The following is a 13,393-nucleotide window of genomic DNA, read 5'->3' as shown; positions in this document are numbered from 1 at the left end:
GCCAAGTTTTAGGTTGAATAAGATTTTGATGCTCTTTACAAAGACCTTTCTGCTATTTTGAAAAGGGCTGAGCAGGATTTAACTGACTATTGTGCAGAGTTGAGCAAGCCATAGCAGTAACATTGCAGCATCTGTTGAGGTTTGGTTGGTAGACCTGAAGATGCACAAAAGCTATCAAGAGAGATACCTATGCATTAGCCAACATGTTCGGTTCCTTCACTATGGGCAGTAATTAGCCAAAATGGTGCACCACTTGCAACAAATAATAGTGATATATTAATACTAACAAACAACAGCAGCAACAGCAATGGCTGATAACAATAACTACAGCAAAAATAACAGTGTCATAATCTGCAGTTTTTATATTAGCTTATTCATTTGTCCTCCACTATAACTGTAGAAACATGAAACGCCTCTTGCATTTTTTTTTCTAGAATTGCAGAAATCAAGCTGAATTAAACTGGCCACTGTAATCGCTTCTTCTTCAATCTATATTGAAGCATAAAAATTTTCAATGTTTTCTCTACTCCTTTCAGAAGTTAAGACCAAATGTGTGATAGTGAAAGGATACAGGCCTAAAACTGGAACTGCATCTCGGAAGTGTATCCAAGAGCATTTAGGTGAGCAGCCATCGCCTTGTTCATTGGTGGGGGGCCACATCTTAAAATCTGTAAGAAAGATGAAAGTTGTTCGTGATTATTTTCAGTAAACGAGAGAGAGAGAGAGAGAGAGAGAGAGAGAGAGAGAGAGAGAGAGAGAGTCCATATAAGATTCACCTGAACATCTGATGCTGGTGGGGGGCAATGGTGTTGAATCATTTCCTTGGATACAAACCCTACACCGCCATCCCATCCTTCAGGAGGCTGACAACAACCATTTGTTATCAACATGCTCTAAGTATTACAATGAGAATGTCAAAGGATATTCTTTACTAAACCAGACGTTTTGATGCATTGAAGATGAATGTAGTTCTCTTAAGACATTGTTTTTTTCTTTTACAAAATAATGGCATAACATATAAAATTTACCCCGGTACTTTGTAAGAATAAATCTTGTCACACCTTCAACTCTTTTTTTGAAATTTCAACCCACTACATCCCTCAACTTCTGCTTTCAACATTTGAACACTTACTAAAAATTTTAACTTGTATTTCTAATTCATTTGATATTATATTATATATATGTATACATAGAACTGCCATTTGAAAAAAGCAGAGAATATGAAAATCATTATTATTTCTCTGCTGAAATAATTGATAATACAGCACCTATGTAAATGGGTAATGACAAAAAAAAATAGGGAATAAGTTAACTATTTTCCTATTCTGTAGATATTAGACAACATCTTAAATAAGTTACCAATTCCGACATAGTCCAAATCATAAAAACTTCAGTAAGCTTTATGTTGAGCTCAGGCTTGATATCTAAAGCCTCAATCAGGTTGAACTCATTTTTATGTCAGTCGATTTTCTTTGCCAAGTTTAAGCTTAAGGCTGCCTTCAACCTAGTCTGCTGACAGCCTTAATGATAGGTCTTAGCCTAATCCATATTAAAATCGTGAACATTGACTTTGGCCAAACTAAATATAGGGCTATAGGGCGAGGAAGCAACAATGTATATATAGTAGGTTCGAACATGAAACATCTAATGGGAGATTAGATCAAATTTCCTCTCACATTCCAAAGCTTCTTTCGTGGAGCAAACTAAAACTATTTTCAGAAAAAAGTCAATTCAGTTGATTATTCCAAAACATTCTGGAAGGCCTCTCGGGGACAACTGCCTCTGGATATTATTCATTGACCATCTTCCTAGAAAATATTTTACAAAAGACAATCATATACTTGCCATCTCAAGTATGTTAATAAGCTTATAGGTAAACAAAGGTAATTTCTTTTTATCTTTCAGGAATTTGATTTTTTTCTTTTATTTCTTTTACAGTTTGCTGTTTGGTTTTATAAGCAATTTCTTGAAATTAAGATGTTGAATGGTACATTAAGAAGTTCAAACCTAACAAAACAAGGCAGGCCTTAGGCAATTCCACTATCATTATTACTGTATGGAAGTAGCAATCTTTTTAGATATAAATCTTTTTGCTTGACACTACTCCTTATCCCCCATGTGTGTGGATACAGGGAGAACTTCCTGGACAACTGAATTTGGAATGAGGGTTCAAAAAATCATAATGAACTTAGTGACAGGATTCAGTGTCTCACTTAGATGAAAGAATGTGCAACAAACATGATTCACGATGAGTGCAAACCCAACAGTTATACATCATACGACAATAAAAAATTATAGAGGGATCGACGATTTGGGATTGAGAGTAGCAGTTCTTTATTTACATTATATATGGTTGAATGCCTAGTCATACATCAAGTAATTTTTCTCCTTAGAGAATCATAGTTCAGTATAAAACATAAAAAATGTCCATGATTGAGGTACTATAACCCAAAAGAGCATGTCATTTGCAGTCTGAAGAAAGAATGGAAACCATTGCAAGGCACTCTTTGCAGCATCCCTCCATATGGACTTAAATCTATAAATCTATACAAAGCACTCATCCACTTATAAATTTCTATCATTTCATTAAACTAGCTTTATATTCTTTTTTACCCACTACTCTAATGTTCACGAGACTACAAAAGTTTCTACAGCATAAAAATTTTAACAACTTCAGTAGAAACAATATGCACTGAAAAGGAGAATTTATAGATGAACATGGACACTCAAAAAGTTTAGAGCAGTTATAGTATACCTCATTCAGAACATAATAGACGCTGAAGCGGTTAGGAAAGTTGTGTGCCAGGTTATCCAACTCTTCCTGCACCAAAATGTAGTTATGCAGTTAATCTCCAAATTTGAGCCCTAAGCATTTCAGCTGATTAATTTCTGCTGCATTTAACATCTCTCTTGTTGTTAGATCTAAATTTTGAGAATTCATATTGCATTGAAGTTGGCCAAAAAACAATGAAGAAAAAAGAAAGAAAAAACCTCCATTTTAAGAATGAGCAACTATCCTTCAGAAAATCTACAAATGATCAGTCATCAAAAGAACCATTGAGAATTCAATCTAAAAGATAGTTGACCCGATTCAGCTCTTATTTTCCTACAAGACAGACCTTAAGGAAAGTTAATGACAATCATTTTTTATGCCTGTATTGACAACTGATTTTGCGGCATCTACTCTTTCCTTTAACATTTCAGTTATGCAATTCATTATGCCACATATTCCACACTGCTTAAACTCACCAAAGCATTCTGCTAGGGTTTGCAGCATCACTTTTCCTAATCACTGTAATGCTTTTCTCTTCTTTTTTTTTTTTTAATTTCTTAAATTGCTTGTTGAAACATGTCTGAGCTATGTTAATTGGCCCTTTTTTCAATATAGTCAATGCAAGAAACTCCATTTTATATATAAATGCACTCTTTTTGTCACTTCTCTTGTTTTACAGAAATTTGTTATCCTTTTGCCTCAAGGTGTAATGTCAGAGCACATATGTTGTTCCAATATACCTTAACAAGTTACAAATAAATGTACTCTCATACATTCAACAAACTGCAAAATAAGTTCTTAGAAGCTATACATTTATTGACCTTGAACAATAAAAGAGTAACGTGTGCCTTTAGCTGTTGGATATGGCATTGTAGTCATTATTACACCAAACATGAAAGTGACTGAGAGTGTGTGCGTGTGACACAGAGAGAGCGAGAGAGAGAGAGAGAGAGAGAGATTTACCTTCAAAAGTATGTCGCCATATGTGACATTGGCATAAATAAGATGAATGTTGGTCTTGTCACTGGGATTTTCTAGTATGGCCCTAGCAACCTAAGGGAATGAAAACCAGAGAAATAAAAGCGGTCATTGAGCAAAAAGTATCTTGTTGTGCAATTATAAAATAAAAAGCCCATTTCAAAAGTACATACTTGGAACATCGGCGTTATTCCAGTACCACCAGCGAGCATCCCAAAAGCTCTAACTTGGTTGGGTTGATACTTGAAACGCCCCTAGAACCATTACAGAAATACATCAACCTTTGCATTTCGTTTCTAAATGGATTGAACCATTACGGATATTACAATTTTTCAACATGAGAATAAAAATCAGAACCTCAAAGACATTTCAACTCAGTATAAGTTTCATTGAAATAAATCAATCATAAACAGTCATGAGTATTTTTGGATAGATTAAAGTTCAAGTTCTAATGAACCATGATACTTATTTCATAATAGATTGAAGAGATTCTTCAGCAGCTTAGCAGCATTTTTATTAGAAGATTAAGTGCATTCTATTTAATCAATTATACTACTCCATGGAATTACTTATGCTTTTGGAAAGGGTGGAAAGTGGGGATATGATGTATTTAACTGTCTTCCTTGAAATTATGGAAAAGTTAAAGGGTTGTTTAGTTCTACAAAACAATTTCTGCTTTTCTTTCCCAATTTTCTTCTCTATTTCTTAATTTTCTAAATTTTCATTCTCTAAATAGAAAATCTGAAATTGAAAAACATGTTTGTTCATCCAAATTTTTAATCATTGTTATCTATATTATCTTATAATATTTATCAATGAATTAATTTTATTTTTGTTCTTTTCTTTAACTAATAACACATTACATCATTCTTATTATATTGAAAGTGGTGGTTTTTTTTTATTGAAAATAATAGGTTTCCTTTATAGTATAATCACTTACACACAACATTTGATCAATTAAAAAAATATTAGTCAATTAACAAATTTAAAGTACAAAATTTTAAAAATTTAAGAGAAAAATTGACGAATAACATAATCAATTAAAATTAAAGTCTACTTTATAAAATTTATCAAAGAGAAGTTAAAGTTAAAATACAATGATGGAATTAACACATGCCAAAGTTAAGTTCATAATGACAACAGAGTGAAAGTTAACATGTTAAAAGTACGAAAAAAAGAGTGTCATAGTTCGTGTTGAATGGAAAAACCCCGTATTTTCCACTTTTAATACATAATAAAGGAAATGCAAAAAAACAGTCCTATAATGTTTTCCAAGCTCTATGTTATTTGTTGAATTTGTGAAATTATTCTCTTATTTTCAAGATTTTATCAATCGAACAATAAACTCTACTCCCCAATTTTCTCAGAGTAATTTTTTTGGAAAACTGATGTAGTTTCTACAACTAGACAAACCTCAAGTCCCTCAGATTTTCCTGTTTATCTCAAAGGCCATGCCAAAAGCTAAGAAAGAACTTGAAGAAACTTCAAGGGCTAAGATTAATTGCATTTTGTGGGTAACCAGGCTACAATATATAGTTTCTGTGACTCCAATATCAATAGTCCTCTAGGAGCCATGAGTTCTGGTTTTTGTCCCACATTAAAATTTGAAACCAGAGCTTTCTGTGAATCTCCAAAACATAGAGAACTTATCATATCAACTCCAACTTAAGTCTCCTGGTTGCCTTTTGTTGCTTTCCATGGTTAATTTGAAAGATCTTTCTTCAGTGCAACCGTATTCTAGTTATTGCTTATAGCTTTTTCCAAATACATAATGATACACAGAACAACATTTTTTTAGTTTCCTAGCTGCTTGCTGGCTTTTTGCTTCATTAAGATTACGTGAGAGACCAACTGGATTGAAAAATATTGACTTGATGAAAAATTAAGAAGTGATGTAACTGCACTGAAAATTTATGAGGTTTTCATGAAATATGGCTCAGAAAAGTAAAATGACATGTGTTTCAAAATGTATGTAATGGGAACCGCAAGTTTTATGGCATTAAGTATTTACCAGCACAGCTTGAAAAATCAATTTTGCTAAGGTAAAAGTTAAAATAAAATGAAGAGAATCTGAAGCAATGGCATGATTCATAATTGGAAATAGTTTTACCTTGGGCCCCTTCACAGCCAAGTAATCGCCTTCACGCATCTCTCGGAAGTGGTGGGACATCCTTCCTTTTGGATACATCTAGTTATATCAAAATGATAGAATGAGGATGCCGAAAGGAAATATGTGATAACAAACTGAAATGTACAACAACAAACTGAAGCATTTATCAACCTTTATAACTAGTTCAAAGTATCCAACATCAGAGTCCAAAGTTGTGGGAGTATATGGCTTGACAACATCTTCACCAAGACTGTCTTTTCCTCTGTTGAGACACATTCATTAATTGCGTTATTATTCGCATAACAGACCATAGTTTAACCTATTAGCAGGAAGTTGTAGGAAGTTGCAGAAACAGAAAATTGGCATTAGTTATATTCCAGAGAAGTAATATACATAGTCCACAACAAAACAAACCTGCAACTCATATGTTGTCCAATTGGTAGTCCCAAAACTGAAGTTGGTAAGGGAAGAGCAAATTTAAAACTAGCCACATTATGGCTGAGTTCCGTGCGCTTAACAAGTTTAAACTCCTTGAAGTTTTCAGGGTCCAAGCAACCTATCAACTCATAACAAGGCGCTAGTGAAGTTAAAGATGCAACACCAACATAATACTTTGAATCTTTACAAGTGTGTTTGGAAGGTCTAAAAGTGCAAGAATTCAATCGAATCGAATTATATTTAGTCAATTCTTGCGTTTGGAAAATACATGCTTGCTAAAACTCAATTCCTTCAACTTAAAAAGATAAATTAATAAGGCAAAAATTTTAAAAAATCATGTTATTATTTTCTAAGAATTCAATTTAATTCAATTGAACAAGGAAATAAAATACACACCTTTTTCTCAAAATAAACATGTTAAATTTGTTTTCTTACAATAAATTTTTATCTTATGATTGACAGCAGTAGAAAGAAAGAGAAAACTTAACAGAGTGAGGAGCATTTTCTTTTTTACCTTTAGGTTTCTTGGAGGTGAGATAGAAATAATAGGCGGTACCGGCGCCAACGGCCAAGAGTGCGACGGCGATGCTTATCATCTCCGCCTTGTGAGACTGTAAACTATCCATTTCTGGAGACTGGAAGAGAGAGAAAGACCAAATACTGCAATACACGTCTTTCTCTCTCTAGACTCTTGTTAGCTGTGTAAAATTGTACTGTATGTGCTTTGGCTGTTCGGTGGATTTGAACTCGAGTACACCAAGTGGTTCTTTTTCTTTCTTTCTGGTCATACGAGTTCACAACAACTTTGGAATGTCTGCCGCACTCGATAATTACCTCTCCCGTTGAGTCTCGCATTTTCTTTTGAAAACAAATCAAAAAATTACCTTAAAAATTTTCAGCTTTGCATTTAAGAGATAGAAGTTTTTTTTTTTTTCTTAAGAAAACAAAAGGATGGAAGTAATTTTTTCAATAAAAAAAGTAATATATATATATATATATAATATTTATTTTATTTTTTATTGTAAATATTAATAGAAATATAAAATATTTAAAAGATATTACTATAAGATAATAATGAGATAGAATGACAAGACAAGTCAAATTGCCGAGACGTTATCCAAAAATTATAACCCGAGATAGGCTATGAGTGTAGTCAAAGCCCAATAGGTCGAATCATAATGCCGAAGGTAACAGCAGAGGCCGGATAAAATCCTCAAATCTTAAAACAGTTCGAGAGGCTAATCAAGTAATATAAAATCCTACTATGACATCATAAGAGGCTAGACTAGCCACGTTTCTCTACCTAGTAGGCGGTTATAAAAAAATTGTTGAGCTATAAAGCCCCTTTCTCCCTTCCCAAGTCATTACGTCCAACGGTCAGGTATAAAAATATTTATCCCCTTGCATAATAGATCAATCTTTTACTATTCCTTATTATTACTCTGCTAAAATCACTTGAGAATCCTAACTTCACCATCGGAGTGCATTAAGGACTTCAAACCTTGTGGCTTGCTAACCATCTTCTTTGATTAGTAGAGTATTTCCAGATTGACCCAAGCAGGCTTTAGTCGAATCCATCAATTGGCGCCGCCTGTGAGAATCCTAATCTTTGGGTTCTTATTATTCATTTAAAAAGAATAGACAAAAGTTAATATTGATTAGTTTCATATGGACCAATAGTAAACCTAGGAGACAATCCCAACCAAGACCCATCATAACCTCCAAGAACTCAGCCCTCACTAGGGTACCCAACCCCACCTATCCTGTCCCTACCACCTCTAAGTTCAATTGTAAACCCATCTTTTTCCTGCCATTCCTAGATTCTCTACCCTCCCCGGTTTAGGAGCGTCTCCATCCTACACTGGGCCCCCTTTCACTATCACTGACACCTTTGTACCAATACGAATGACAATCCCTCAGCCAAACACATCCATCCCCTCTACCTCCCTGAACCCTCAAGATGTGATTCTAGGAGCAGCACAGGTGATGTTCAGTCAATTCCAATCCCAGCTAGCCTAACTTTTGGTAGCTTATCTGCCACCTCCATCACCAAGCCAAATCCCCACTAAAAACTAAAATAACCTCCATCCAATAACTTCACAGATACCGAACCACCAAAACATCTTGGCGAGTGGGTTAAATTGCGTAAGGAGACAACTAAGTCCCAGCCCACAAGAATAGTCAACAAATTCCTTGTGTGGGTCAAGATGAAGAGGTAGCAGAATCCTAGGTTACTACGACGTCAAAAATGGAAGAGCACTAAATAGAAGACATTTACAAGTAAGTTCATAAGGCCATGCAGCGGAGAGAGGCTGAAGATGTAGCGGAGTAGTATATGGACTCAGAGTCCCCCCCTACTCGACTCTATATTAGCAGAGAAGTTCCTCATTAAGTTATGTCTCCCTCTATTAGATACCTTTGATGGAGTGGGAGATCTCAAAACTCAAGTGTCCAAATTCAGAAGCACCATGATGTTGCTAGATGTGTCAGGCGCCATTCTATGCCAAGTTTTCTTGATCATACTGAAGTGCTTGACCTAGTAGTGGTACAAGAAGTTAGGCAAAGGCACAATTTTATTATTCCATGAGATGTAAAGATCCTTTATGATGAAGTTTATCGCCAACATCCCTAAGCATTGCATGATGTAGGAACTCTACTTTTGCCAGCAAGGAGAAGACAAGATGCTGAGATCCTACTTGGAGAGGTTCAATGTCGAAGCAATCCAGATAAAGAATATCAACATGGAAATAACAACTATGGCTTTGAAAGAGGGAACTAATTTAGAAAGCTCATAAACAAGCTCAAGAAAAAAGTCTTTGAGACACTTTCAGAACTAATGGCCCTAAGAAGAAAGTACATGGAAGGCAAGAGAAAAGATAGAAAAAGAGAGCAAGAAGAGATAGCTAGAAATCAAACCAACACAGAAAAGTAAGAGGCTCAACCCCTGAGAAACTCTAGGCCATCGCGAGACCGTGATTATCCTCGGTCCCATAAATTCTCCTACTTTGTAAGTAGTGACACCCTTCTCATAAAATCTAAAGCGAAAGTGTTAATATGGATATGAGAAAATAAGTAAGAAATTATATAGCCCCGTTGCATTAACAACTATAGTGCCGCATGATAAGACAGAGCAAAATATTGTAAATTTCACAAAGATTTTGGCCATAAAATCAAGAGTTGCTAGGAATTGGGCAGAGAAATAGAGCGTTTGATACAAACAGGTGCCCTCAAGCACTTTGTGAATAAGAAAGATAAGGAGAAAGTTTCAGAAGATAATGAGATAAGAGATGGAGACTCCGACAGGAGTAAACCTAGAAGGAGAATCGACATAAACGTCATAGTGGGTGGAAACTAGTCCAGAATGAGGGATAAGAAGATATTCCTAATAGAGGTTCAACATGTGAGAAGAGGTCAGTCCTCAAAATCGGCCATCCCTTTTGACCCGACAGATTGGGAAGCTAAAGAAAACTACAACAGCGCCTTGGTAATCCAAGTCTGCTTGGATGGTAGCAAGATCCAAAAGTTCCTAGATAGAGGAAGTGTAGTAAACCTCCTTATATCGATGGTGTTTAAGAAGATGGGAAATAGCATCACAGACCTCAAGCCTACGATTATCCCATTGGTAGGTCTAAAAGGGAAGTAGATGCAGCCCACAAGAATTGTGGAACTGTTGGTGGAGATAAAGGATGAGAAAGGTCTGGTAGCTGAACTAAAATTAGTATTCACAATGGTCAATATAGCACTGCATACAATGCCATCCTAAGTAGACCATTCATGTACGACTCAGGCGTAATCTACAGCTTCTGACACCTCACTATGAAAATATCCAGTTAGAATGGAGTGGTAATAGTCAAAGGCGCTAGAAAAGTAGTTGAGGATTGTTACACAGTGGCCCTAGGAGGAGAAAAAGCTCTCCTTATTGAAGAAATCCTCAACGAAGACGTGGGAGAGCATGAGACCACCCGCTCAGTGGATGATTTGGAAGAGGTGGAAGTCGTCCCAAGTAGACTATTGAAGATAGGAAAAGAAGGAAGACCTGAAGTGAAAAAGGCCATCAGAGAAGTGTTGAAGGAAAATGTAAGCTCATTTGCAAGCTTAGCCAAATAGATAATAGGAATTGACCTAGCAGTAGCATGCCATCGATTAGGAGTTGATGTTGAAGCAAAACTATTAAAGCAAAAGGAGAGAAGGTTTGTCCATGACCATTAGGCAGTAATAGCAGCTGAGGTTGAAAAATTAGAAGAGGCGGGATTCGTTAGGAAAGTTTAGTACCTCAAATAGGTCTCCAACATGTGCTAGTAAAGCAAACAAACGAAAAGCAGAAAATGTGCATAGATTTTACAGACTTAAACAGAGTATGCCTAAAGAATGATTAGCCTTTCCTCAGCATAGACCAATTGGTTAACTCGATTACAAGGTATGAGATATATAACCATTAGATGCGACCAAGGTTACCACCAGATTCCTGTGGTAAAAAAGGATGAGGAGAAAAATTCCTTTATTACAAATAAGGGAATATATTGTTACACCAAGATGCCCTTCGAGTTGAAGAACACCACAGTGACATAGCAAAGGCTGATGAAGCATATCTTCGGCGACTTGATTGGCCACAACAATGAGGTATACATGGAAGACTTTATCATTAAAATTAAGACCAAAAGGGACCATGTAGTAGATTTAAAAAAAAAGTATTCGAAGTCCTCAACAGATTTAACGTCAAGCTAAACCCAACTAAGTGTGTCTATAGTGTCAAGGCGAGAAAGTTCCTCGGCTTCATGATATCGCAACGAGGGATAGAGGCAAACCTAGAGAAGATACGAGCAATTATGGAGATGAAAGCTCCAAGGAGTATCAATAAAATTCAAAAGCTGAATAGCCAAGTGACAGTTTAAGAAGATTCATCTCCTGCTTGGCTCGAAGATGTTTGCCCCTTTTATAGGGCATTGAAGAATGTTAAGAAATTTAAATTGATTGAAAAATGTGAGCAAGCATTTAAAGATTTAAAGATGTTCCTGACATCACTACTGCTATTAAGTCTACCCCTCCAAAGGGAGAAATTGTTCCAATATCTGGTAGTAACCCGAGAAACCATAGCCTCGGTCCTAGTTTGGAGGAAAAATGAAAGCAACAATCCATATACTACCTCAATAGAGTGCTGAGAAGAGCAAAAGTACAATACCCGATTATTGACAAGCTAGCCTTGGCCACAACCAACTCAACCAATAAGTTATGACTATATTTTCAGGCCCACACAATCATAGTAAGAACAAATCAACCACTTCAGAAAGCTCTATAAAGGCCCAAGACATCAGGACGATTAGAAATAGGTCGGTTCAGCTAGGAGAACACAATGTGAGGTATAAGCTGAGGTAAGCACTAAGAGCCTAGGCATTAACAGATTTCGTAGCTAAGATGACAAGCCCACAAGTAGGTAACGTATGTGGATGGAGTATCAAATGAACACTCTGTAGGAGCAAGAATAGTGTTGATTCGTCCTGAAAAATTAAGGCACATATATGCAATAAAACTGTGTTATTAAGCAACCAATAATGCATTGGAATACGAAGCAATGGCAGACGGATTATCCCTGGCAGTATAGGTAAGGGTGGAGAGCTTGATCATCTATAGCGACTTATAGCTAGTACTATATCAATTGATGGGAGAGTTTCAGGTAAGGGAACAAATGATAAGGAAGTACCTAGTAAAATGCCAATTCATCATTGAACAAATCGAGAATAGCGGAGGTAGCTACATGATAGAGAAGATTCCCAGAGAGGAAAATGAGAAGGCTGATGCCTTGGCTAAATTAAAGACTGAAGAGGGCGATTTATTTCAAAGCTTGGAGATGATAAAGAAATTATACAATCCCAACATCGAGCAGCCCGATGTACTTGTAGTAGAGGAAGGGGTTGAATAAATGAAGCCAATCATCATATTCTTGTCAACCGGAAAGCTCCCTGAAGACAAAGCGGAATCCATTTGAATGCAGAGAAGGGCACTGATCTACTCGTACCAGGATGGCTGCTTGTACAGAAGATCAACAACACACCCCAAGTCTAGATGTATTTTAGAAGAAAAGAGAAACTACATCATTAAAGAGATATATGAAGGAATATGTGAAACACATCAGGCACCATGACTGTGGTAAGGAGATTCCTGCTATAGAGATACTACTGGACAAGAATGAAGAAAGATGTCTAAGCCCTCGTCCGAGGATGCGATAAATGTCGAAAGTACAATAAGATCTTATATGTGTTATGGACTATGCAGACCTCACTCAATAGCCTTTGGTCGTTCTCCACCTGGGGAATGGACATCCCATGGCCCTTTCTTATGGCTTCGGGCTAAAAGAAGTTCCTGATTATAGCCATCGACTACTTCACCAAATGGGTGGAAGTCAAAGTAGTTACAGCGATAACAAAAGCTAGGATCAAAAACTTCTTTTAGAGAGAGGTGGTGTGTAGGTACGGGGTCCCTCACATGTGGGATCCCTCACATGCTAGTAACTAATAATCGAAAGCAGTTTTACTATGAGAATTTTAGAGAATTCTACACAAACATGAGCATATACTTGCACTTCACATCGGTTGCCTACCTCTAAACCAACGGAATGACTGAGGTTGCCAACATGATAAGTCTCTAAGGCTTGAAGAAGAGACTAGACGAGAGTAAAGGAAAATGGGCTGAAGAGCTATATAATGTCATGTGGTCTTATAGGATGACCCCAACGAAAGAAATAAAGAACCCCTTTTCGCATGGCCTGTGGGACCGACGTAGTGGTGCTGGTAGAAATTAGTCTTCTCAAAATGAGATACAATAATACTCATTATAAAATACATGCTGGCCTAGTTGAAGAGGAAAGAGAGCAAGCTCAAATCCGAGAATAAGCATACAACAACAAGCCGCCAAATACCACACAAGAAGGTCAAAGATTGCAACTTTGCCTTACAAGATCTAATGTTATGAAGGGGTGACATCAAGAAGGCAAGGTTGGTGTGGGAAAGCTCAGACTCAACTGGGAAGGAGCATACAAGGTCATAACAACAATAGGAAAAGGAGCTTATCAATTAGAGACGATAGCAGAGAAAGCAATA

At 36.4% G+C, this 13,393-nt stretch overlaps 1 protein-coding gene across 2 annotated transcripts; it reads right to left on the bottom strand.

Moving 5' to 3' along the window:
• Positions 1-336: 336 nt before the first annotated feature.
• Positions 337-7,110, bottom strand: LOC8289547 (NADH--cytochrome b5 reductase 1). 2 transcript variants are annotated; one of them, XM_015724416.3, is made up of 9 exons: positions 6,814-7,110; positions 6,276-6,417; positions 6,033-6,123; positions 5,862-5,939; positions 3,925-4,005; positions 3,737-3,826; positions 2,756-2,821; positions 777-893; positions 337-668 (listed from the first exon to the last, which is right to left on the bottom strand). In XM_015724416.3, the coding sequence occupies exons 1-9, from the start codon at positions 6,923-6,925 to the stop codon at positions 576-578; spliced, it is 870 nt and encodes a 289-aa protein (XP_015579902.1). In that variant the 5' UTR covers positions 6,926-7,110; the 3' UTR covers positions 337-575. The 2 variants fall into 2 exon arrangements, with proteins under 2 accessions (XP_015579902.1, XP_002527570.1); XM_002527524.4 differs by having other exon boundaries at positions 777-863; positions 6,814-7,099.
• Positions 7,111-13,393: the final 6,283 nt, after the last annotated feature.

This window comes from Ricinus communis, chromosome 8, assembly GCF_019578655.1.
Source record: "Ricinus communis isolate WT05 ecotype wild-type chromosome 8, ASM1957865v1, whole genome shotgun sequence".
NCBI lineage: Eukaryota > Viridiplantae > Streptophyta > Magnoliopsida > Malpighiales > Euphorbiaceae > Ricinus > Ricinus communis.
The sequence above is the reverse complement of the archived record's forward strand: the minus strand, read 5'-3'. Positions and strand labels throughout refer to the sequence as shown.